General features: G+C 39.4%; 5 protein-coding genes across 6 annotated transcripts; 2 read left to right on the forward strand and 3 right to left on the reverse strand.

The window, feature by feature from the left end:
* Nucleotides 978-3,284, reverse strand: LOC18591076 (EPIDERMAL PATTERNING FACTOR-like protein 6). Its single transcript, XM_018127131.1, has 3 exons — nt 2,462-3,284; nt 2,167-2,213; nt 978-1,470 (listed from the first exon to the last, which is right to left on the reverse strand). Exons 1-3 carry the CDS (start codon nt 2,595-2,597, stop codon nt 1,222-1,224), a joined length of 432 nt encoding a protein of 143 aa, XP_017982620.1. The 5' UTR covers nt 2,598-3,284; the 3' UTR covers nt 978-1,221.
* On the forward strand, nt 6,756-9,555 carry LOC18591077. 2 transcript variants are annotated; one of them, XM_018127275.1, is made up of 2 exons: nt 6,756-7,286; nt 7,872-9,555. In XM_018127275.1, the coding sequence occupies exon 2, from the start codon at nt 7,893-7,895 to the stop codon at nt 9,207-9,209; it is 1,317 nt and encodes a 438-aa protein (XP_017982764.1). In that variant the 5' UTR covers nt 6,756-7,286; nt 7,872-7,892; the 3' UTR covers nt 9,210-9,555. The 2 variants fall into 2 exon arrangements, with proteins under 2 accessions (XP_017982764.1, XP_007017062.1); XM_007017000.2 differs by having other exon boundaries at nt 7,891-9,555.
* On the reverse strand, nt 9,850-11,650 carry LOC18591078 (transcription repressor OFP17). The gene has a single exon (XM_007017001.2). It carries the CDS (start codon nt 10,542-10,544, stop codon nt 9,999-10,001), a length of 546 nt encoding a protein of 181 aa, XP_007017063.2. The 5' UTR covers nt 10,545-11,650; the 3' UTR covers nt 9,850-9,998.
* LOC18591079 (transcription repressor OFP4) lies at nt 12,773-14,685 on the forward strand. Its single transcript, XM_018127276.1, has one exon. The coding sequence runs from the start codon at nt 13,407-13,409 to the stop codon at nt 14,571-14,573; it is 1,167 nt and encodes a 388-aa protein (XP_017982765.1). The 5' UTR covers nt 12,773-13,406; the 3' UTR covers nt 14,574-14,685.
* LOC18591081 (probable serine/threonine-protein kinase WNK4) lies at nt 18,211-23,685 on the reverse strand. Its single transcript, XM_018127274.1, has 7 exons — nt 22,839-23,685; nt 21,304-21,569; nt 20,927-21,150; nt 20,671-20,828; nt 20,283-20,592; nt 19,616-19,930; nt 18,211-19,106 (listed from the first exon to the last, which is right to left on the reverse strand). The coding sequence occupies exons 1-7, from the start codon at nt 22,917-22,919 to the stop codon at nt 18,643-18,645; spliced, it is 1,818 nt and encodes a 605-aa protein (XP_017982763.1). The 5' UTR covers nt 22,920-23,685; the 3' UTR covers nt 18,211-18,642.

The following is a 24,488-nucleotide window of genomic DNA, read 5'->3' on the forward strand; positions in this document are numbered from 1 at the left end:
GCCTGGAATTGAAAGTTTCCAAAAGTAAAGCCGAAGGCAGAAGTTAGAAATACTTATGTGGACGCATTAAATTAAATTGACCTTTCTTATTTAAGCCTCCACACTTTCTTTTATAAAAAAAAAATGGAAATTGTTTGCTGTTGAAGTTCTCTGGGTCCATGGCATAAAGAGTCCTTTGGGTTTTAACCCATGACATATTAGAGGATAAAAACTTCTGATGTTTTCTCCGGCACTGGTGCCCAATATTAACCGAATCGGGCTATGCCATGCGCTGGGAGTTTTGGGCCAGAGTCATGCATCTTGACACAAGCTGTGAAGTGAGTTGAAAAAGAAAAATGCAAGTTTTCCATGGAATCATGTGTTATCATGTAATTTTATTTCATATGCATAGAATAAGATATCGCTTTTGTACTGCTCATCTCCTTTGATTGCATATTGGTCTAGTCCTGATCAAGAGACAGGTCCTCTACGGCTTTAACCAATACCAAGACTTTTGTTCTTCTTTTGGACTAGCAAAGTTTTGGTCAGAGTAGCAAGACTACTCCATTCTGATGTAATGGACCATAGCGTTCTTCCTGCTGCGGTGCTTCCCCACACAGTCGCAGATCTATCAGGGATTCAGAGTCCCCCAATTTGGGAATTCCTTGCGATTAAGTTTACAAAACTCTCTCTCTCTCTCTCTCAAAAAGTTCAAAAAGAACAAAATATCTCATACGCTATAACGCTAATCTTGCATCTGTACGTACGTTTTACCATCAAGCTTGGAAAAACTTTTGGTTAAGTGCGCATGCAGTTAAGACAGGTAGTATTGCTGGAGTATGTTGTTTTGAAGTTGACAATCAAGCAACGGATACAAAATTCTATCGGAGCAGCATGATCAGGGAGCGGGTTGCTGTCAAAGAATCTGCAGCATTTATGCCAATAAGCCAGACTCGGCTCTTGAGTAATCAGAACAAAACTCAAGACTCAAAAACCAATGGCTCTAAAGCATTTCAAGATATAATAAATTGACACTAACCATTTTTCACATAAGTGCTCATCTGAATCTGTTGATTAACCCATACTATATAAGTGTATGCTACAGTTGTTTACATAAAGTAAAAAACACTATATTCTTGTTCAAGGTCAAATTTTCATCACAGTGAAAACCAGGAATTGTCTCTTCAGTGTCCTGGTCACATGCAGTAGACATGTTTTTGTGACCAAACAAAATTAAAAGCATCATGGCATGTACAACTTGTTGCCACATTTGCACCTCCATGCTTCTGGGTAATACTCCGCAGTCACCGGTGTTCCGGGCGGCACTGGCACGTGAACTGGCTTGCACGGCGTGCAATTGCCGCACTTTGAAGTGCACCGTGGCGGTGATGATCCGGGGCCGCTCAAAAATCTCCTGGCCAGGGTTAGAGGGAGTCCTTGGATGTCAAGAGACCCCATCTTATCTTCATGTTTTCTCTTCTCAGCGATTTCCTGTGACAGTGGAATGTTAATCATCACGTCATACCAGTTATAACTTGATAATTTAGCACAAGAAGCCACCAAAAGAAAAATCTATGGTTCTGTTCCACCAACTGCCACCTCACCAATCCGTACAACTACCATGCGCCCTGAAAACCGCAATGTTCACGGGAACACATAACCTAGAGACTACGTGTTTCCCGTTGAAGTGCTGAGCAGTGGCGCAAGTTACCGAGATGATGAGACCCATGAAAAGACGAAAGAAGAATTCTAAATTCTACTGCGGCGAATGCTGCCGTGCACTTCGGTGTTCGGCGTTCACGAGGATGGGCCGTGGAGATGGACCACTGTCCTGGCGTGATGCCCTAATCATGGAAGATGATTCGATGCATCAGAAGGCTCACAAGGCAGCGGTCTCTGGCCAAGGCCTGCACCTATTTGGCGCTTGTCAGCCGTGTTCATTTTTTTTGTTTGAATGGTCATGAGTCGTGACTGATTAATGGCACTGTCGTTCTGTAAAACACCCCAATTCTTTTACAGAATTTTAACCCACAAACAATGGTGTCTGCATTGTCCTTGAATGATTGTATAAGATCACAGAAAGGTTGCATTTTCCTTTTTTTTTTTTTGAGCAAGAATTTGAGAAACATGTATTGGTGTTAAGTAGCTTGACCTGACAGATATATAGGGTCAAGTGAAGTAACTCACCTGGAAACAGATGCTATCAGCTTGACCTGTCAATGAACACCTGATATCTGCATTCGGAAAACAGGGTGCTTATGTAGGGTTATAGCTGGTGAGCCAAATTCAGTTTACCATAATCACAGGAATTCTAGCAGAGTAGAGGTAGAAAGAGTTTTGTTCACTAAAAGAGTAAAAATAACAGAAATCTCCTTGAGTCCATGACTATGACCCAGGGGAAATTAAGAGGTTAAGATCTCCCGATGTATAAAAGGTTCTTTTTTTTTTCTTTGTAAACGAGGAAGGGAATTAAAGATCATACCTTGTTGACAAGTGGTTGCAGTGCTGGTGATGCTAAACAGTGCGCAAACTGAAAAAAAGAAGAGGGAGAAACAGTAAAGGAAGTGAGATTTGTGGCTGAGGCTGAGGTTTAGTTTTTTGTATCTCTTCCACTCCATGAAAAGCAAGGAACAAGAGCAGATTGTGATATGGTCTGCCTGCCTGACTTCCCCTTTTCTTGACACTTAAAAGATTGGAAGTGGATTCTCAAGCTATGCAGACAGAAAATCTTTGGCTTAAATTCCCCACATTCCATGCAACTGTCATGCCAAACCAGTACTTAATACCTCAATTCTCATATTGGAGAAGGCAACATCTTTCTTTTCAACTCTCCTTCTATCTCTTCTGGGGTTTAAGTGGAGGTGGTTGTGGTGGAGTTGGAAAAAAGTAGGCATGTAGTACGGATTTATTACATGGATGCTGCAGGGAAAGTCTTAGCAGCCAGAGATCAGAGTGAGAGAGAAAAAGGAGAAAAAGATTGTGAATCTATGCGGATCGTCGCTTCCTAAGCTTTACCATGTTTGGATGTTGGATTCTCTTGCAGGCTTTCTTCACTGTCTTTCAACGATTCCCAAACTCAGAAATACATAAACAACCCAAACATCCACCTCTGCTCATGCACCAAACCCCACACACTCTCTCTCTTTTAGCTTTCTTTATCTCTTCACTTGCTTTCGAGTTTTTCTTTTACACACTTCATGGTAGACTTTGCACCTCGAATTTATAGTCTAGCGATGTTAATGTTTAGAAGCTAGTGATCAAATTTGAAGGACAGGAAAGAGAGAAATTAATACTTAATTAATCAAACTATATCTGAGTATGAAACTAAAAGAGATTTTGTATCCATCTGTCGACAAGAATGATTGAGTTACTATGCTTCAACCACCAATGGGGTCTCAGCTGCTTTAGAATATTTTGGTACTTAGCAAAATTCCTGTTTCACAAATGACTCTGGCAGATTCTTCCTGTTGCTGGTTCATATCAATTGTATTGTATCTGCCATATCATTCAAAGTAATGCATAGTGAACTGCGCAGGTAAAAATTAAAACAATTGAAAACCCAGTTGAACGTCCCTGTAGCTAGGTAATTAAGAAGTCTATATGGTTACGTAAAGAGGTTTAGGCTGACAAAATGAAATTGCTGATGAAGTTAATACTTGAAAGTAATTAAAACAATGACCACTTTCAAGACAAGTTACCCCCATTCTGAAAAGTTTTCAAGCATCCCAAGCCGTTGATTTATAACCCTTATGGCACAAAAAGAATAGGATATGGCAGCCACTGATCAAATGTCTGTCTCCTCTTTATCAATGAATTCCTAGATTCCAAAGGCAAGCAAGTATGGACAAAGAATTCAAACAATATATGTAAGAAAATGGAAAACGTTTGGCAACAGGTTTGCGCTGTACCATACCCAAGACAGACTCAGTTCCAAGGAATGCGCTTCACATGCTCTCCAGTCACTCGCTCTTCATTCTTCAAATTCCTTCCAGGAAGGCTTTTAGTAATTTCACAGAGGGTGAACATTTAATTTACCCAGGTGAACTTTAGAATATTCTTAACTTCACAGACCAGAATTTCAAACTTCAAATGACACTTTCAGTGTGTTTTTCTGTCTGCTACCATTTCTTAGCTAGCAACTCTTATTTCTAGTTGATATTTTCCTCTGAGCATTGTCATTGAGTCATGACCCATGATCTCACTGCCAATTGCATAATCACAGGTTTCACGTTGCCTTACCTTGTAAGGACACATGGTAATTACTAGCATTACTCTCAAGTCTCATATGGGAAGTGGCAGGTACTCCTGCAACTGCAATGTCATGAGCTGTATATACATACGTGATTATCACTAATTCAGTCACGTTTCGAACCAACGGGCTCTATCCCAGTTGGCTATGTCCTCCCCTGTGGGGTAGGGCGATTTTACAGGTGAATGTTTTGCCATGTTAAGTTCTTGTAATCAAGATGTTACTTGGGCCTCGGGAAAAATTATCATGAAAGCAACCAACCAGATTCATAATAATGAATTCTGATCTTTGGCTATTTAATCAGTTTAGAAGTCATAACATAACCTTTATTATAGTAAACTGATCTATCAATGTGTAATGTGTTGCGTTCTTTTGAAAAAGAAGAAAACTGTGTATCCTGTTATTCAAGTTAAAGGTGCCTATTACATTAAAAGTTACATGTGCTGAACTTTCCCATTTAAAGGAAGCAATAAAGATGACTGATTTGCATAATGGGAAAAAAAAGTTACACCCTTACTATCTCTCGTGGAATTTCTATGTTGCGGTTTAAAAATGGACATGGGGGTCCTATATGTTTCTCCTTTGCTAACAAGCGGATGCAAGGGTCAAGGGCCAGAACCAGCCATTCTCGTTTCCCAGCACAGGAGTTTCCTGGACTGAAATAGCCTCTGCAAATGCAGAGTCTTACAGTTTAAACAATCCCTTACTGTTACAAGTTTGAAGAACATGAGATGGCAAATTTGTCAAGAGAAAGCATAATAGTTAGTAGTGCATATTATTTGAGTGGGGTTGGGGAAATTGGGAAACCTTGCGTGAAATATCACGAGCGGTCCATGTTTTATTCTCTTGCCCAGAGAGTGTCCATAGTATCGAAGAAGTTATTGTAAGCGTGGGGATGAAGAAATCTAGTCTAGATATCGAGATGGATATGGAGAAAAGGAAAAGTCTCTCCAATATGCTAGCTGGCTTGTTATTAAGCTTTTGTTCTCATCTAAAGGGCTTTTTTCTAATTCGAATGCACTTACCCTCTCTTCGTAGCTAACAAGAGGCCTGTCTCCCATGGTTTCCCTTCATTCTTCTTCTTCCTCAGTCCTCACCATTAATGATTCAAACTCAAAATTGACCGTTACCCCACCAAAGCTTATGGTTTGACAGTGATGGGGGAAATGTGAAGATGACATGTGCAGGCAGCCATCCACCCTGACAGACTTCTTCTCAATTATTTAACTTGAATAAAGCTGACAGCCCATTTTGTGATTGCGACAGATGGGGCATGAATTGGCTGTAATTTGATCTACTACAGGGTTTGTATGGGGTTTGAAAATTCTTTCGGATGGATCGATTCAAGAGGCCGAGAGCCTAGAGGTTAATGGTCAGGGCCCAGCCCATAGCTTCATCTCTCTCTCAATCCTCAATTGTAGTCGTATTCGAGTTCTGTCCCTGTCAGGGGTCAAGCATACATTTTCCTTGGCATGTAGGAGCTGAAACTTTTCACGTGCTCAAGGTGTTTCCACGGGCCTGACATTGTGCATCCAATTATTACTTCATTAGTATTCCTTTTCCGCAGACGGGTTCGGAAGCAGGATTGCGAGTGGCTTTCTATTTAGTTTGTTTTATAACCTGAGCAACGAAATCTCATTTTCCTGTCATCATTGGCATGGATTATTTGTATTTCTATATGAAAAAATATGATTACCTATAGCAGTCGTTTTGCATTACGTCTATCTTTTACCAAAACCACAGGCATGTAAATCTACAAGCAAAAATTTGCATCCCAACCTTCTATTGCTTGCAGGGGCACATGCATGTTTTCATATACCAAGCAATAATAAAACTGTTTCTGTTCTCCTCCTGGAAGTTTGTGTTTCTAAATTAATTAAGTAATTAATAATAATCTATCCAGGGTTTTAACTTTCAAGATCGTCGGCTCATCGACATCCATCGTGGAAGAGAATCCAGAAGCAGGTTCACGTGCATGCGAACTGCGACAAAAGGATGCAACCAAAAACGTCTTCCATCTGATTCAAAATCAAAGCTAAAGCCATAAGACGCCAAGCACCCGAGCTTTGGTTTCTCCTCAGCGAGACATGTGTCGCACTCGTAGTGTTACTCGGTAGTACTAGTAGCACAAGTCTTTCTTTTTTAGCACCGCAAATGTATACAACAGCAAGAGTGGTCCATTGCTAAAGATATCAGACATGAAACAGCATCACTACAAAGGTATTTAAACTTGTTACTCATGGATTCATTCCCTTTCAGAAGTGCATCTAGGCCCAACAAGTTAGGTTGAATGATGGGGTGGAGACTGCCAGCCCAACAAGAAAAGAAAAGAAAAGAAAGATGCAAGGGCTGAAACTGGATCAGATCAAAGTTTTTCGAGAACCGTGAAGGGTTTCTCACTCAGCTCTCAGTTGTTTGTGTCACTGTCACAGAAGAGAAGAGAAGAAAGAAAGCCGCGTGCGTGCGGTTATTACATTTACATTTACAGTACTCGTTTGTTCAGCCTTGCTGCCCCTTGGGCCTCTTCGTGTTTGCCCGCGCTTTTGTCACTTTTATCGACACTAAAATAAATAAAACACATACTCTGTCTCTTCCCCTCTGCAGCAGAGCTTTCTGCAACCCACAGATTCCCGTGTTGGTTCCATTTCCCCATAAATAATCACTAAATAATCTTCAGCCTCACATTTTGACATACTACTAGTACTTTTTTATATTTCTATTTTCTTGTTGAAAAAGAAAACAAAACCTCGCTAAACTCCAATCTGCCCAGTACCATCTCAGTAGTAGTATTAATAATTCAGCACCGATAACAAGACTTTGATGACTGTTTTTTGCTTGTAGTAGTATATATTGTTCATCAAATTCAAAACTTTTAATAGTAATAATAGTTCTATCTGTCTGCACAGATCGGAGATGCCCAAAACGACTTCTTTGCGCTGCAACTCCGAGAAGCTTAGTGGGGCTGTGGGGGTGTTTTCCTTTTGCTAATCCAAACGTCGTTGTTTCCCTGTTTATGTTTCACAGACTGAGAAACAGAGAAAAAACAAACTCGCTTGAGGTTTGCAAAACTTGTCTGTCCTACTTTTAAACTCTGCATTCTTTTTTTTTTTCTTTACTATGTTCTGGTTCTGGATGTGACAAAGATTTTGTTTTGCCTGCTGTTTCCTAGTAAACAAGTCCTCCTCCTTGTTTTTGTTTGGAATTTGGACCTTGATGCTAAACTGTTTTTTTTTTTGGTTGCTTTTAGAATCATTATCAATCAATCTTAGAAGAATTTCTGCTAAAAAACTTAATTTGTTCTTTTCCTTTCTCACTAGGATTTTAGCGCTGTAATCAGTTTGAATGGTTCTGCTGATAAATCTTAGTATGTGTCTATACATACATAATAGTATTGCTTTCAATCAAACCTTTACTCATTAATTAATCAGTGCTAATCTAAAACCCTACTTCATTTCTTTAATCCGGGTGTTTCTTGCCACTACGAGGGTTTTAAGGGGCATTTTCCCGGGAATCTCGATTCTTCTAGGGCCTGCTATGTTCACTGTATACTTGTTTTCATGAATTTTTATATTAAATTCCAGTGGTGTCTATAGTTTGAAATTTACTAGCTGTTGTCCAGTCCAAACAAGTTCATTACTGTTAGATTTTCTGATCTCTTAAAGGAATGGAATATACCACCACTAAACCCTCTAAGCCCTCTTCAAACATATCCGAGTTGGTTTCAAAATTTGCCAGAGTTTGCAAGCTGAGATCCACGGGTGTTTTTTCTGCTGAAAATATGTTGAACACAAGCAACATTAATGCCCCACTTGGCGAGGATAGCAGTGATAATACTGAAGAAACTGAATGTGATAGCGATAAAATACATCCCCGGCCAGCTGATGTTTCCTGCGAAAGGAATATATGCTGTGACGCAGAGGTCTTGAAGTTATTTGACACTGTTTCTGCACTAAAATCAGCTTATGTCCAACTTCAGAAAGCTCATATTCCGTATGACCCGGACAAGATTATAGCTGCCGATGAACTTGTTCTGTCTAAGCTTGATACACTTTGCAAGATTAAGCGTGCATACAAGGAGAAGCAGTTCACAAAATCAAAGCTTGATTCGTCTTGCTTGGAACTTCTTCCATCAGAAGTTAAAGTTAATGAGAGGCTGTTAGAGAAATTGAAGTCTGAAAATAAAACCAAGGACTCTGAGATTGTCCGCCTGAAGCAAGAACTCCAGGATTTGGCTTTCGGGAATGCAAAGCTGATTGAGATAATCAGAAGGGAAAGAGTGGAGAGAAAGAAGACAACGGTTCTGGATGTTACTATGTTTCAGAACAGCTTCAAAGCTGCATCAAAGTCCATTCATGGTTTTGCAAAGCCATTGATTAGTTTGATGATGGCTTCAGGGTGGGATTTAGACCTAGCAGTAAAATCAATTGATGATGGAGTTGCATACTCCAGGAGGCCCCACAAGAAGTATGCGTTTGAAGCCTACATTGCATGGAGAATGTTTCATGGAATGTTGCTTGAGTCCTATAATGTCAATGATATAATGAAGTTTGATGATCCAATTGATGCTCTGATAGAAAATCCAGATTCAGGCTTTGCAAAATTTTGCAGAAAGAAGTATCTTTTGGTTGTTCATCCTATGATGGAAATGTCATTCTTTGGGAATTTGGATCAGAGGAATTTTATATCGAGTGGCAAACATCCACGGACACCATTCTACCAGATCTTTGTGAAAATGGCAAAGTGGATATGGATTCTACATGGGATAGCTTGCTCAATTGATCCTGAAGCAAAAATATTTGTTGTCAAGAGGGGAAGCCAATTCTCAGATGTTTACATGGAATCTATCGAGCAAGACAGAGAAGGTCTGGTGGGTTCTGATGAGGGACAGGCTACTCAAAAGGTTGAGTTAATGGTCTTGCCTGGGTTTAGAATTGGAGACACAGTGGTGAGATCTCGAGTTTATCTTTCGAAGACAAATTAGCCAATCCATAGATGCTAATCACCTTTAGTTTTGAGTATGTTAATACTTAGTGGGAGGTAGTTGAGAACTTTTGTAGTTTTTGAATCGTAGGATAGGGTGGGATTCAACTCAGGAGCTCATACTCTTTACGTCACCCTCTAGTTGCAAAAAAGCCTGTTTTTTGCCCCCTGAACTGTAAATAGATATCGCCTCCAATGATGCCATCATACTTTGGTTACCATTCTATTATTGTCTGCTGGATGATACTCTGATATTATTTGTCCAATCATTGTTTATGATGATGCCATTGATGTAACTTAGCATTCAGGAATTCTGTGCTTAATTGCAAGATAACTACGTTATTCGAGCCCCTTGCAAAAATCAGGTTAGAAGTTTGAACAATGACTAAAAATATTGATATCCTAGATTATATTTGCTTCCTGGCTGCCTGCAGGTGAGGGGCTCAGGTTTGATCTGTTGTAAAATAACATTGCCATGACTATATGGTTGCTCCTGATATAATATCTTCGAAGCACAATGGTATGGTAACTTTTGTTCTTATTTCTGATGTTGTAGCTCACCTTGTGTTTGTTTGCTGATATGATCAAATCTAGGCTTGGCTGTTTATCAAAAAAGGGGGGAAAAAAAAAAGACAATCGGCTTAGCTCAAGAAAGACAAATGTGCTTTTAATATTATTCTCTGTTTATGTACTCGTGTTACAACTGTGAGCAATTGATTGAGAGAAAAGAGGGAGAGAGGGAGGATCAGCTATGAAACAAACGAGAAGTACAGGTGCGACTGAACAGTTACTAGGGACTATCAACATTGTCATCATCAGCGGAAAATAAGTCTGCGCATAGCTCGCCATAGAATCGAGAAACCAAATCAATAAAGACAGGGCATGTCAAGTTCTTCCAACAATATAGGAGCTCTTCCACATCCATCAAATCGCTCACTTTCCCTTCTTCAACAATCATCTCAACTAAATAATTCTCAAAACTCCTGCATGCATCTTCCAAATCATCAAAACCGGAGGATCCCATTTTACTGGAACCTCCAACCTTCACATAAGCTGGTGTGAGGGGTGAGGGGAAGAGCAGCCTATCGCGCGCTGCCTCGGAAAAGCTTTGAAACTCTGCAAGTTTATCCATCCTCCTGGACTGTCTTAGAGAGCGAAAAACAGATAATAATGCAGAAGTAGGACTTCTTTTAGGAGCTTTTCTGACTTTGGCATGCTGAGGATGGGTTCTAAGAGCTCTTAGAAATACTGGCCTCTTGAGCTTGAACCTGAAGTTTCGGACAAGTTTTCTGCATGGGTTGAAAAGCTTGGATTTGAAGGCAACAAATGCTTTCATTTTCGTCTATAATGATTGGTATATAGCAGAGTGCTTTTGAAGGAATGCAGTGGGATGGATGGTAGCTTTGGTTGCTTATGATTTCTTTTGCAGTAAAGCTGGTGATAGCAACTTTATCAATTGGGATAAAATTAGTTTGGTATAACACACACGAGAGTGGAGACACAGATTGTTGAGAAAGGATGTTAGTTATTGAGGAGTCAGGAGAGAAAGATAGGCGCTGTTGGACTTGGGACGTTGTTTGTTAGGCTGCTTGTACCTCTCTTTTGTATGGTTGTGGTGGGTCGCAGTGGGGTTCACGTCTTGCTCTTGCGGTTGTTGTAATCAAAGTGGAACTCCATCAACTATTTTGCCGTCTATTCAGAAAAGGTCTCGGTTGGTGATCAGGCTCTCCACTATCTTTGATGTGGAATTTGGCCTTTGGGGAAGAAACATTCATAGCAAATCCACCAGGCCATATGAATGGGCACGAGCAGGATAAGGCCATGCTGATGGCTTTAGTTTATGGGCCTATGGCATTGCCTATTATAGTACTAGCATAATTTTTATTGGAGGAGTCAGATTCATGGGCTTGGGCAACTTTCCCCGTACGAAACCCAAACTGGATTTTGGGGAGAAAAGTGGAACAGTGTCAGTAGACTCATAGCATTCCAGGAATCCAGCGGGCCTTGGTAAGATGAGGTCATGAAGCCGATGAGGCCACTGTTACTGACAAATTTGTGTCAGCTTGGTTCTGTTCTACCCATGCTATGCTGCTGGCCTCCTTTTGTAGGTTTCAAGGAGCCTTACAATTATTTAGTTGGGTACTTGGTACACTTTTTTTTTATTTTTTTGTTTAGCTCAGCAAAACAAAAGGTAGTTGGTACTCTTTAGACAATAATAGTAGAAACAATCCATGGATCCTATCCTATATATATATATATATATATTCGTTTTTTGATTGTAGCTTAGAAAGTTAGAATTTGTTAGGTTGCTAGGTTGTAATTCTGCCATCCTCGCCTTCCTCACGAGGGTAGAGATTGGATTCTTTATTTCAGGACAAAGATCATTGTTAAGAAAACATTGAAAAATTAAGTGGCATTAAATGAATATCTATGATTGTACTACTTATTGAAAGAAAAAGGGGGGAACTTTACAATTCTCTCGCCATCATTCTTAGTTGTGTTTATTAAATAATGGAGAAATTTGGGATTTAGAATCCCAACAGGTTTTGATTTATTTGCACAGTAACAGGGAAGGAAATTGAAAAGAAGGGAAAGATTGTGATGGGATGGGGTATACCACTGGCTTTAAACTTTCAACGCTGAAGTGCTAGTACCAAAATCTTCGGTGCTTGTTTATGATATGTGAAATATTAGATTAATTGTCTGCTTCTCTTTTTCTCCCTATTTTGGCCCGACAGCAACCTTGGTATGTATTTTGCTACCTCAAGGGGACATCTAGATCGGTTAGTTCCGAGTCTACTTGTCTACCTAACAGAAGAAATAGGGCATGACATTCTCGATTGAATCGTCAGCTTCTGTCTTTGCTAACGAGGGTAAGATTATTACTCCTGATCTTCCTTCAATTCCTCTCTAAAGCATGCATTCCTTTCTACTTTGTTTGACCTGTTATGCACTTTTCTTGTAAACGTAACATTACCTCAGAAATTTAACAAACGCTTTTTATCAAATCAAGAAATTTGATTGTAAGCAAGATGAAGGAGTTTTGTAACACAAGGTGTCTATCCAATCAATATTTGATTTTGAGTTCCAAGCATATGACTATGACTTTACGATGAATGAGGATGAACTGCCCCTTCAGCTCTTCCCGGAGGCTCTTGTCCTCTAAACTTTGGGGAGGCGGCTTACTGTCGCCTCTACGGCTCTACCAGCTATCAGCATTAGGTATTGGGCTGGCGTAGGAGGCTGGAAGTGGCCTAAGCAGACCCTATAGGAGAAACATGCTCAATTCTAGATTTTCATAGCTTTACAATACAACCAATTCACCACTCTGTGTCTGTGGTTCAGTTGCTCAAGCCACCTCAAAAAAGAGGAAAACAATTTTAACTACCTTGAATTCAGCATTCAATTTATGGGCAGCTGGCTGAAAAGGAATGACAATGTGTGCCATGATTGGCATCTAAAGCTCCGCCCTTCAGCAAGAGTCTGGAGGGGACAGGTAAGTGGACGTCCAGCACCAGGCAAGTGGGGCAGCTGGAAATTAAGAGATTGAAAAGGCATGGAAGGAAATTGCATCATTTGTGGAGGAGGGAATTATGGAGAAAAACAACACTGGGTCGACAAAGGGGTCTTCAATATTACCAAAACCATTATTACACTGAAAACCACTTTGGATAAATAAAAGGAGGAGGACCCATCTGAGGTGTTGACAATTCTTAAAAGACCAGCAAAAGAAAATTGGTCAGCTTGAGCAAGTAGAATGCCTTAAAAAACATTACATACAAGACTAGCTTACTGACCAGAGCCTTGCAGTCACCAAAGGAACTTACCATGCATAGATGATGTCAAGGAAGGGAAGACTGTAGAGCGGAAAACCGTGTCTTCGGCTATTGTCATTGTGTTGGATTTTCTGATGATTTAATAAAAAGAAGGCCATTTTTTTTTTTGCATAATTCTCGATATTAGCTTTCATGCTTGACTTTTCAAGTTGGGGGGCGTGGGGGGGGCCCATCTTTTGTTGTTGCCTTGCCTAAAGTTAGAGTTTGTGCTTCCATACCTGCTATCTATTCAGTTTCCATCTGTAAAATCTTCTATTCTCATGCATTAAATAGAGGGGATGGCAAACACAAACCAAGTCTGAGAGAAGCGGAGAATGAGGAGGGTTTTCAAGTGAAGTGACAGAGAAAGAGGTCTATCTAAGATGGGTAATTACAGGTTCAGGTTCTCAGATATGATGCCAAATGCCTGGTTTTACAAGCTCAAAGACATGAGCAAAACCCGAAAGCAACACCGGTCTCACCCACTGAAGAAAAAACCTCCCCCATCATCTTCATCATCACAAAAACCCCACGATTCGAAGCCAAGATCCTATTACTTCACCACCGAACCTATCAAAGCTGGCAGATTCTACAATTCACCTGTGCATCTTGAAGCCTCGGGCACTCGTTTTCCTGATCCACCAAGAAAATCATTGAAGAGAAGAGGCAGAAGAAGAACCGTTTACAAGCCTTCTCCCAGAGTTGTCTCCTCTGTCTCTGCGGGTTTTAGCTGTCATGCCGTACTTAACTCAGTCCCGACCAACTCTAGTCTAACTCAGTCTCCTGACTACTCTCTTTCTCCATTCGAAAGTTCCCCTGAACCCGAGTCTCTTCTATCAGAATCAGAGGATGATGACTTTTTCGCTCCTGCTGAGTCATATGATCTACCAGTCTCATACTCGAAATCTTACAACTGTAAACTCAGTTCTTCAACCACTGATATCATCATCGACATGAATAACGAGTCTCATGCAACGAAATTTGACATGGTGGATGGATTTGACGCAATCTCTGAACTCGAGCTTCCTCCAATATTGACAAAGCCAGCAAAGTGCAATCAAAAGGCAGATGAAGTCACCAAGTTGACGACAAGTTCAACTAGATTAGAGGAGACTAAAGCACGCCGGCTTGTTTCTGTCAAAATTGTTAAAGAAGAGAGCATTCGGACTCAAAAAGAACCAAGGGGTAGTCCTCTTGTGAGAAAGTCATTTGCTAATTCGCCCGGAATAAGGCTTCGGGCAAATTCTCCAAGAATTGCAAGCAAGAAGATTCAAGCTTATGCACGAAAGAGCGTATCATCCAGTACGTACCTAAAGTCTAGGAATAGAAGCATTGCAGGAAGTTTAGCAGTCGTCAAGTCCTCGCTTGATCCACAAAGAGACTTCAGGGATTCCATGGTTGAGATGATTGTGGAGAATAACATTCGGGCATCAAAAGATTTGGAAGATCTTCTTGCTTGTTATCTTTCACTCAATTCTAATCAATACCACGATCTTATCATTGAGGCGTTTGAGCAAATCTGGCTTGATATGACTAACCTACGCTTGTAAAATTCCTAGATCATTAAATGCACATAAATAAATGTTATATTCTGACTTCTTCTCTGTAATTCCAGTATTCTGATTAAGCAGGATTATTAAAAGTGGTTATGAGTTAGCTTTATATTGCTTTCACCTTCTCTGTTTACATCACCTTCACATAATTCAAGTAAATCTGTTGACAGGACTTGACACTGTTTTACCATGAGTTGGCAGGATTTGCATAGAGCCTTCTGTTAAGGAGTCAATGAATGCTCAATGCATGCTGTGATAGTTTACTCGCAAAGCATAATCATAACAGAAGCTGCCACTTCTTGAATAATAATGAAAAAAACTCATAATTATGTAAAAAGAAATCCATGATTATTAAGCATGAGAAAAGTGTTAATAGTACCAAGCAACTTGTCGAAGATGTCTTCCTCTAGTGGTATTCTGTCCAATAAAACTTGAGTTAGGAAGTTCCCGAAGAGTTTAGGCACTTTCCTGTTTGATTTTTGGGGCCTCGGTTTAGCTCTTCGAACTTAGCTGTTGCACAGTATTAACTCTATCCCTTGTCAATTTGGAGCAAAATTTGAAACAGCTGTGGTTACTGATAAGGACTTCCTATCTGAACATATATGACAAAATTTTCCAGGTCTTTCTGAAACGATGATAAAAGAGTGAATCTTGTTTTTGGCAATTGGGTCAGATATTTTGGTAGAAGCTGTCAAGCTGCCAATTGTAACAAGAGAGATCTATGAGATTTAGGGCACCAAATCCTAGCAGCAACTTAACAAGTGGAATTGTGAATGAACCAAAACAAGCTCCAAGCTTCTTTGTTCCCAAAAAAGCAAAAAGAATACTCAATGATATATCATCAAGTAAGCCTGAATACTGTCATAATTGCTTTGTTGCACAAGTATGAACGTGTGACTATTATTAGATACAGTTGAAATAAATGCAGACTGGGAAATTTGTAAATATCCATCATAATTGCTGGAATTATGGTCGGTGAATGTTGGTTGAATGAGACTTAAGTCCATATTTAATCAGGAATATAACTCCACAATTTGCTTGGCTACTTGTAAGTAGTTGTTCCCCTATTCAAATTTATCTCTACCCTGCACTAAAAAATCGATTTCAAAGTAAACCAAACTGATTGTTCAGATTCTTAGCCCACCATTGCCAGGGGTATTGTTTCATACTATTCTCAAAAAATTTTCAGCACCCGTGCATTAACTTATATACAATTGCAGAACATGATGAACAGGTAGTCAAAGTACTGATCAGTTGAGTTTAAGACATAATCCATAGTGTAAGATCTCGTGTAAAACCAACCCAACTCAAATCAATGGGATTGACGGCTCTTCCTGAAAAGAGAATCATAGGTCCACAAATCATGCTGTCAAGTTGCAAAAAGAAATTGATTATACCAAAAGCTTAGAGTAAAGAGGCATTTTTTAGACCTCCAATCTTCTCTGAAGTTCATTGCTGTTATTAAAAGCTGAAGGAAGTTTAGACACCAAGGGATATGCGAGACACTTTTAGGCTTTAGCATATGCAAGCGACCAGTCTGGTAATGGTAGGACTTACCCTGTCTGCAAAGGTTAAGATGATAAAAAAGAAAAAAAAAGGTTCAACCATTAGACAATATCGCTTCTAACACAGTCTTCATCGCCTTTCATGTTGAAGACGAACTAACATGAATACCAGGGCTTAATCTAAGATTGGGAATCATAATAACTCCTAGTAGTGAATTGTGAGCAGCTTTGCGGCCTGCTACACAACACAAAGCAGGACCACCGACAGTCCAGCTAATATGATAATAATTAGGACTCTTTCGCAAAGATAGGTGGCTCTCCCAACTTTTGGCTCTAGAGGACCACAATTCTCTTGTAATTGTTTAGCATACATTGGAAGCTCCCAGTTCAGTCACCGGTTGAACTTGCCACTTAGAATAGTGGATTCACAATGTCCCATCCTATGCTGATCCCCTACGTTGTAGACAGGACTCTTAAGGAGCAAAACTACCCCCTAGGGTTTCAATCAGGAAAGTTATTTATTTAGAAGAAAAGACACTAGCAAATCGAGAGAGATGCTTTTCTGTGTCGTTTCTTTCAACAGCAGTGAATAATACAGGTTGTCTGTTACTGTGAATCTGAGTTTTAGTGGTACGCTCTCCACCCTGAATTCAGAAATGTGCTGCAGTAGGTTTCAAGGTTTTTTTCATGATTGTAGAATGAAAAGGTTTGTAATTTGCTTGGAAAAGGGACAAAACATAGCTCTAGCATTAACAGTCTAGCAATTTTTCTTCGGGCTAGAAAGTAGTCGATCGTAACCTACCTTGCCAATCGTACAGCAATGATATGGTAATAATTTGTGAGTGATTTTGGAAAGACTGGGGGAATCGCTTCTGCTAGAGGCAGAGAATCCAGAAAAGCTAATTTGGATGTATGATGGTATGCAATAAAGCTATAAAATATAACAAGAATAAAACAAATTAAACAGAATATGAAAACAGGTCCTAGAGTGAATTTACACTTCCAAAGAGCATTATGAGCAAATATATTTCCCCCATTCAACCCAATAGGCTCGAGGGAGGCCTGAGAGGGAGTTTCCAATGGCTAGAGACATCAGACATGGAATGGATATTGAACCTCTATAAAGGGACAAACATCACATGGAAAGAAATTTGAAATCGAAATAGCTCAAGCATAAGGACCACCAGGGCATCAAATACAATGCCATTGAACTTAATCAATGACCACATGAGGATTGGGAATAGCCAACCGGCCATTAACCTTGCATTCCCAGAAAAAAAAAAGAAGAAGTTAAAACCTAGCTAGTAAACTCTTTCAGAACATTACCCATGATTGTGTCCTTGATGAGTCTCCTTTCTGGCTGCAAAACCTCTCAGGATTTTTTACTTTCAGAAATCTAGAAAATGCCCCAGCCTCTCTATCCCATATCTCTTTGTCCTGCTGTGGGATTAAAGTCTAAAACAATAAAGAAAGCATTTGCTGTCACCGCAACTTGCACGAGAGTTAACCATCATATGCTTATACAAAGTAAAAAAGAAAAGCTACCTTTCGGAGAAAAAGGTGGAGAGCACAATTATGCAAGGAGCACCCAGAGAATACCTTTTGGAAGACATGAAGCTGGTACAAAAATCTCTATAGTTTACTAATTAGTGAGTATGATATACATCTAACTACTTAAGCATGCTGCATTGCATTATTTGGTTTCAGCGTTTTTTGCTTCCAGCCTTCCCACTTGGTTCTGATATAATGACAAACATCAGTGCCAGGGATTGTGGCCAGACACATGTAGAACAAACCAAATCGTATATTCTTAAGGCCTGTCAATTTTGCAGATTTCAAGCGCTTTGAATCTTAATTTGAAAATCTTATTTGTTGCTTTCACAGTAATATGAAGGATTTCACTTTTGGAATTCACGCCTGCATATCATGATATCTTTTTAAATTGCTAAAAATTTTATTTGACCTGTTTTAGGAGCAAGCTGAATAAGGATTGAACATCCTAACTTTCCACCCTCATATAACGTTGCCATCACCCTCATGCATTCGGACTGGTCATGGTTGATATCATTTGCTAAACCACCATGGCTTATTTCTCATTCAAGCAATTCTGAGCAGAAGGATTTCAGAAGTCATAAAACTATCTTAGAATATAATTACAATAGTTGAATTTGCAAGCATCATCCACCATTAGCCTATACAAAATTGCTAGTATCGTTTGTTTAACAAATGGATTTGCACATTATTTCTGTGTGTCTCTGTCTCTGTTTATTTTTGAAGAACAATTTGCATTTCCATCACCCTAGGCGCTGGCAGTGAAAGAGAATGCTATCATCATTGTTCATAAATCTTATTCTGAAACAGGCTCTATTTTAACACAAAGTACTCCATAATCAAGGATATATAATATTTACACTGAATTGCGCTAGCCATCATACAGACAGTTACCCTCAATGTAAACTTCAGAATCTCCCTTACCACATAATTAAGAGGTCAATCCAGCCAGTGAGTCAAGCTTTTTCTGTTGATCACTCCTTTCATTCGACCTGCAAAATTTGTGAGAGCTAGAATTTTACATGTTTCTTCCCTGAAGTCCTCTGCGTCCTTTTTGTGGGAACCTCACAAGGTGCCTGAAACCCAATATCCTCCACAGCTCCAACTGTCTTAAACAGCCGTCTCTTACTCACCTCTTCCACTAATGATCGGTGTAGCAGTTGGCTCCTAATATCTACTAGCGACCGATTCCTTGTTAATTTTCGGTGGTCCATCACTCCCCTATGTTTAGGACTAGATGCATGTGATTCCAAAGCCTTGTATTGGTTATAGCAATTCCTAGCTATTGACTGTCCGCTTCTTGAACTTTCCTCATTGCAAAATCTAGTTGAGTTGCGAATTCTTGGGCTGACATGTTTGCTCTTTGTTGTAAGGCTCGTATCAGGCTTGTGGTCATCTCCAGAGAAGTAACTCATGTTATTATATGTTCCTGAGTGTGAAGAGCTCTGAGAACTGGTTTCATCAAGCAAATCATCTGCAATAGCAATGTTTCCCGTTGACATTGAAAGTTTTATGTTAACCTAGGGCGAGGCAGACCAATTTGATGAAGTAATAATTATGTGGATATCAAAAGGAGAATGATTACTTAGCAAAGAATATAAAGAAAAATTGGCATTGATTTACCTATTTCTTGGGTATATGTGAACATAATAACTTAATTACTCAATCTAGGAAGCCTAAACACCATAACAAACATAGATTGACAATGAACATGGACTAACATTGAATATCAGCTCCTAGACACACTAATTTAATGAGTTATCTAGAAGATAACAAGACATAATTAATAGTTTTTATAAGTTACCTCTCAACAGGCAGGTGTTGAGACTTGGGCAAAGGAATTTCACAACTTAGATAAGCCAATTTAACCAGTACTATGTGGGTGCAGCATATCTACCACACCAGAACAGCTGGTGTATGATTGGCAATCAAGCTTATGTAATGGAGTACCATGTAGTACAAAGAATTTGTGCAGAGCCATACCTTGGAGCCAATCGCCGCCACGTGTCATCAAGCCAGACAGTGACACTTGGGATGAAGAACAGGAGGAGAAAGAGTAAAATGGATGATGAGACCCATCATCGTCTTCTTGGAAGTTAAATGTACTGTAGGCTTCATTCCTAGGAAAGTCCGATTTTTTCCATAGTGGTACTAGAGCAGAAATCTCACCATCAATCATTTCTGCAATTTCATATGGCTCCCAATCGGTTATCTCTAGCTCCTTCACCATTTCCAATGCCACATCCGATGGTGTATCATTTACAATATCAAAGGGAAAATATATGTTCCTAGCAGAACCTGCAAGAAAAGACCTTATGGAAATGATACACCACCTAAAACAATTGATGACAGCAGGATTTACATTGCCTGCCAACGGACTAAAACTTCAAGCCAAGTTTTGGATATCCTTCATTTCTATTTGCTGCCTAAATCATAATTTAACCTCTAAATCACATGCAAAAATTACAATAGTTTGAGGATGATATGGCCAAGATGCCGAAAAAGGAATTCTCCTCATAATTCATTACGCAGAGATAGAAAATCAATATACTGCTTTACTGACTAAAAAATTGTGGCCAAAAGTGTGTGAAAACAAATAATTTTCCGAGACAGTTACATCAGAACATTGCAATAAAGAAAGGAATCGTACCCTCTGTATCTGCAATTTGTACTTTAAGAAAGATGGTATCATCTTCAGGATTAAGCTTCCCTGTGATCGTCATGTCTGTTCTTGGCGGATCATCATTCAGATGCAATTTCTCCATTTCCCTTTCATTCAGAAAGGGCTTTGGACTCCCAAGCCTCGTCGTGGGAGACAATTTAGCTTCATCAGTAGCGAGAAATGGGTCAAGCAACAGTTCTTCTGCTGATAATCTCTTAGAAGCATTTACTAGACATTTTCCAATAAATCTCTGCGCATCCAAGTCTTGAATCTGGTAGAATGCCCCTGGTAGCTTCCCCTGAATAAAGGAAGTGACATGCATGTCATACTCCAATTAAGTGATACTATTAATACTGACATTAAAACCGGGTCATACCGAAGTCACTTTCTTGTAAATTTGAGCTGGATTGGAACATTCACTATATGGATATTCAGATGTAAGCATCTCTAGAACACACATGCCGAAGGAGTAGACATCAACAAGTTCATTGTAATCCTCTTCATATAATTCTGGTGCCATGAACTCGGGGGTGCCTATCAACATTGGAGTCCAAAAACTTCGAAACATGACTAATTGGCACTGTAGAGTTTATGCACTAACATTTACCAGTTAATGATAAAGGAAAAGGTACCTATGACACTGTGGGCTGATTTGGATCCTCGGAGAATCGCTGCAAGCCCCAAATCACCAATCTTGACTTGTCCAAGATGGCCATTAACAAAGATGTTGTCACACTTAAGGTCTCTGTGAATAACCGGAGGGTCATGACCATGCAAATATACAAGACCCTGCAATATTTGGCGAGCCCAATTCTTAATGGCTCGGATGTCCACTCGTTTATATTTCTTCCTGTATCTGCACATTTATACACAGTTGTTACTTGCTAGCAATTTCATCATCGCTTTAATATTGAATCGAATGAGGACTGGTCTCGGAAGTGTTACTTGTTTAGTCAATAGTGAAATGGAATAGAAGAGTTGGCAAAATTAGAGTAAGAAAGAGAATTACTCTCTGAGAGATCCTGAAGTAAACATTTCAGTGATGAAATTGAAGGTCTTCCGGTCAACGTCGATCCAGGAGGTGTAGAATCTTATGATAGAGTCATGATTGAGGGTGCTAAGGAGGTGAACTTCAGAGTACAGCCTCTGCAAATCCTCTGGCGACCGGAGCACCTCGTTGAGTTTTACCTGGTTCCAGGCCACCTCCATTCCAAGGACCTCATCAATTGCTTTGTACACCGTTTTCATTGCACCTTTTCCGAGAATTTCTTCAAACTGTTGGAAACAAACCATAATTTTCTTGTCCCTCAATAATTAATCAATGAATCTCTAAATCTCTACAGTAATCAGGTAATTCTACCATCCATATAACCCAACAGTCTATGAGTAACAAGGAAGCAATGGATTTCATTGTCAGATTCATCAGAACTTAAAAAGAAAATTTCTGCTCATCATTTGATGTTCTGTGACAATTTTTTATGTTAGTATCACGATTGTTACGTTTCATCCATTGATGTTCTTCTGTGGCTTCCACTTTTTAATGCTTTTTGCATGCCTTGAATGGATGTTAATGGAAATTCAAGATCCTGCAAAGACATACATGAGATTCCCTTCATTGTAATTTCTTACAGGTATGCAAATGCTCAGCTTGGGCATTGGTTGCTGGTGCTTGCAACAATTTGTCAGAAAGATAACAATTTGTTAACAGTAAAACTTCCACCATTGCTGTTAAAGAAAAAGGTTGGTGGTTTTTCTTCTAAATTAATTAATGCCACTTGGTTAAGCATGATTGTCGATTTAGTGTCAACAAGACATGATTTGATCTCTTTTGTTTTATTCCCCAATTTTCTCCTACCCTTAACCAATCACAATTTAGACGTGCAGAACAGTAACACAATACTTTAAGGAATTCAGATATCAAAATTAAAATGACTTCATCGTACTGTCCAAGAGCTAGCTAGAACCAGAAGCAGCTCGAACCCCAGATGTTGCTAGTATTCACTGTTTTGATTTGTAATGACCTTCAAGAACTCAATAAGGTGAGGTGAGATTGAAAAACATTGATTTGCTTATTTTAAAGTAAAAGCCTTAAATTAATATTGTTTCTCTGACAACCATATATATTTTAATCCGCCGACAGGCCATCAACTTGCTCGAAGAGTTTTGACATGAAAATGTTTGAACTGTTCCTTGCTACCATTGTTCGACTAGTGACCCACCGACCCCAGAGACTAGCTTAAGCAAACCAAAACCAATCTGATTATGGTAGTGGGCAGAAAATAAACATCCACCACACTGTACTAAAATCACAAAAATTTTCAAGTTGAAAATTTATATGTAATATAAACTGTCGTAAAGACCCTTTCGGGAAATCTTTATGTTTACTTAATTGCCTATTGATTTTAGCAATAATTTTAAGCTACTTTCCAAACGGAAAATGTTTCTAAGAAGAGCAAGATGTAGAAAGCTTTTGCATGCAGGTACATATATACCTGGATATGGAGATAGAGAAAAAGACTAAGAAAGATTTAACTTTGAACTTACTCGACCGTATCGACCAGAAGGATCGGTTTCAACGTATCCGTTCTCCTGCAGCTTGGCTTCATCGAACTGTTTTCGATACATGTTTGAGCTATCCACAAAACTTAGGTGGCAGCCCGGAAAATCTTGAAAAAACTTGGAAGAATAAACGTGATAATTGAAAACAAATTTTTTTTTTTTTTGAAATTAATTGAAAATTGAAAACAAATTTTCAAGTCAACATAAATATAAAAAGGGTAATTGGTGGGTCGACGGAGATAAAAGAGCATCTAAATCCGGGGCTTTCCTTCATGATTTTCGTAGGAGAAGACACCAAAGAGGAGCCAAGAGAGCCTGGAGTAGTCAATCCTTAGCATGATCCATGCCATCTCCACCACCGCACGTGAGAAGTCGTACTTCTTGTAAGCTAACATTTGACACGGGAATTAACCAAGAAAGTAAATATGTTGGCACACCTTCGACTATAGCACTAGTTTTCTTGGAAAAATGGGATTTCCCCCAAGAATTCTAGTGAGATCGGGAAGGAATATTTGTTGGTGAACAAGGATAGTTTTGGCATTCAAAGACTTGAGAGAAAGAGACTGATCAGCAATACCGATGGGGTCCGGAACTTAAAGAATCTGTGGCCACACCTTGTTACTAGCATTTGTGGATGATGAGAGAGAAGCCCGAAAAGAAGGATGACTAGTATTCTGATAAGGCGACTCAAACTTCAAGAAGCAAATCAAAACCAGGGAGAAATGATCAATCAATATTGACACCCTGATGAAGAAGAAGTTGGGAGAGGAAACTAATTGGGAATGGAAAATGTGTATCTAGGGGAAGAGAAGTAGACGCAACAATGAATTATTGTGTGTGTGTGTGTGTATGTTTTATAAGAGGTGGGTCCTCCAAAGGGGAATGGCAGACATCCAAAATCCAGGATGGCATCAAATGACGTTTACATTTTTGGATTGAGAGGAAGAAGATTCCAATTCCAACTCCAATTCCATCTCCAATTTAATTACCAGTACCTCAATCTTGACCGTATCATTTGATGACTACTTATTAGATCATCTAGTAGTAAGTAAATGGTGATACATGCCTTTTGGTCTTGGTGCATGCTTCAACTCAATTCAGGAAGCCTACTGATACATCAGATACTTTTTGTTTCGGAAAGGCCTTTCCAAATCCTATTAGGTAATCAACATGCACGCACACCAAAGAAAGGGTAAAAAGATGAGGAGAATGCATGCCAGAGTAAGAGTGAATCATTATCATAAAATACTAGTATTTCTGATAGCTTTGACTTTGTGATAATAGTTCTAAAACTTATCCACTAGGGCGTACACAAAGTCCATGTTTCTATAGTCTGACAAATTGGTAGTATAGTTTAGGAGTCATAAAAGTATGATTAAATTGTGTAGGAAGAAAACATGGGGGAGAAGAAGAGGAGAGCCGCCCGGCCCCGGCCCACCTGAATTTGACAAGACAAAGAAAGAAGAAAGAGCAAGAGCCAATGAGATTGTGCGGCGTGTTAGAAGGTGGCTTGACATATTCCATGGCCTCTCGTTTTCACAAATCCCTCTTCCTCCACTTTGTTTATTCATTCTTATCCTCTCTCTCTCTCTCTCTCTCTCTCTCTGGTACTAGTCATTGTTAGTATAATTATTA

Source organism: Theobroma cacao, chromosome 9 (genome assembly GCF_000208745.1).
Source record: "Theobroma cacao cultivar B97-61/B2 chromosome 9, Criollo_cocoa_genome_V2, whole genome shotgun sequence".
NCBI classification, from domain to species: domain Eukaryota; kingdom Viridiplantae; phylum Streptophyta; class Magnoliopsida; order Malvales; family Malvaceae; genus Theobroma; species Theobroma cacao.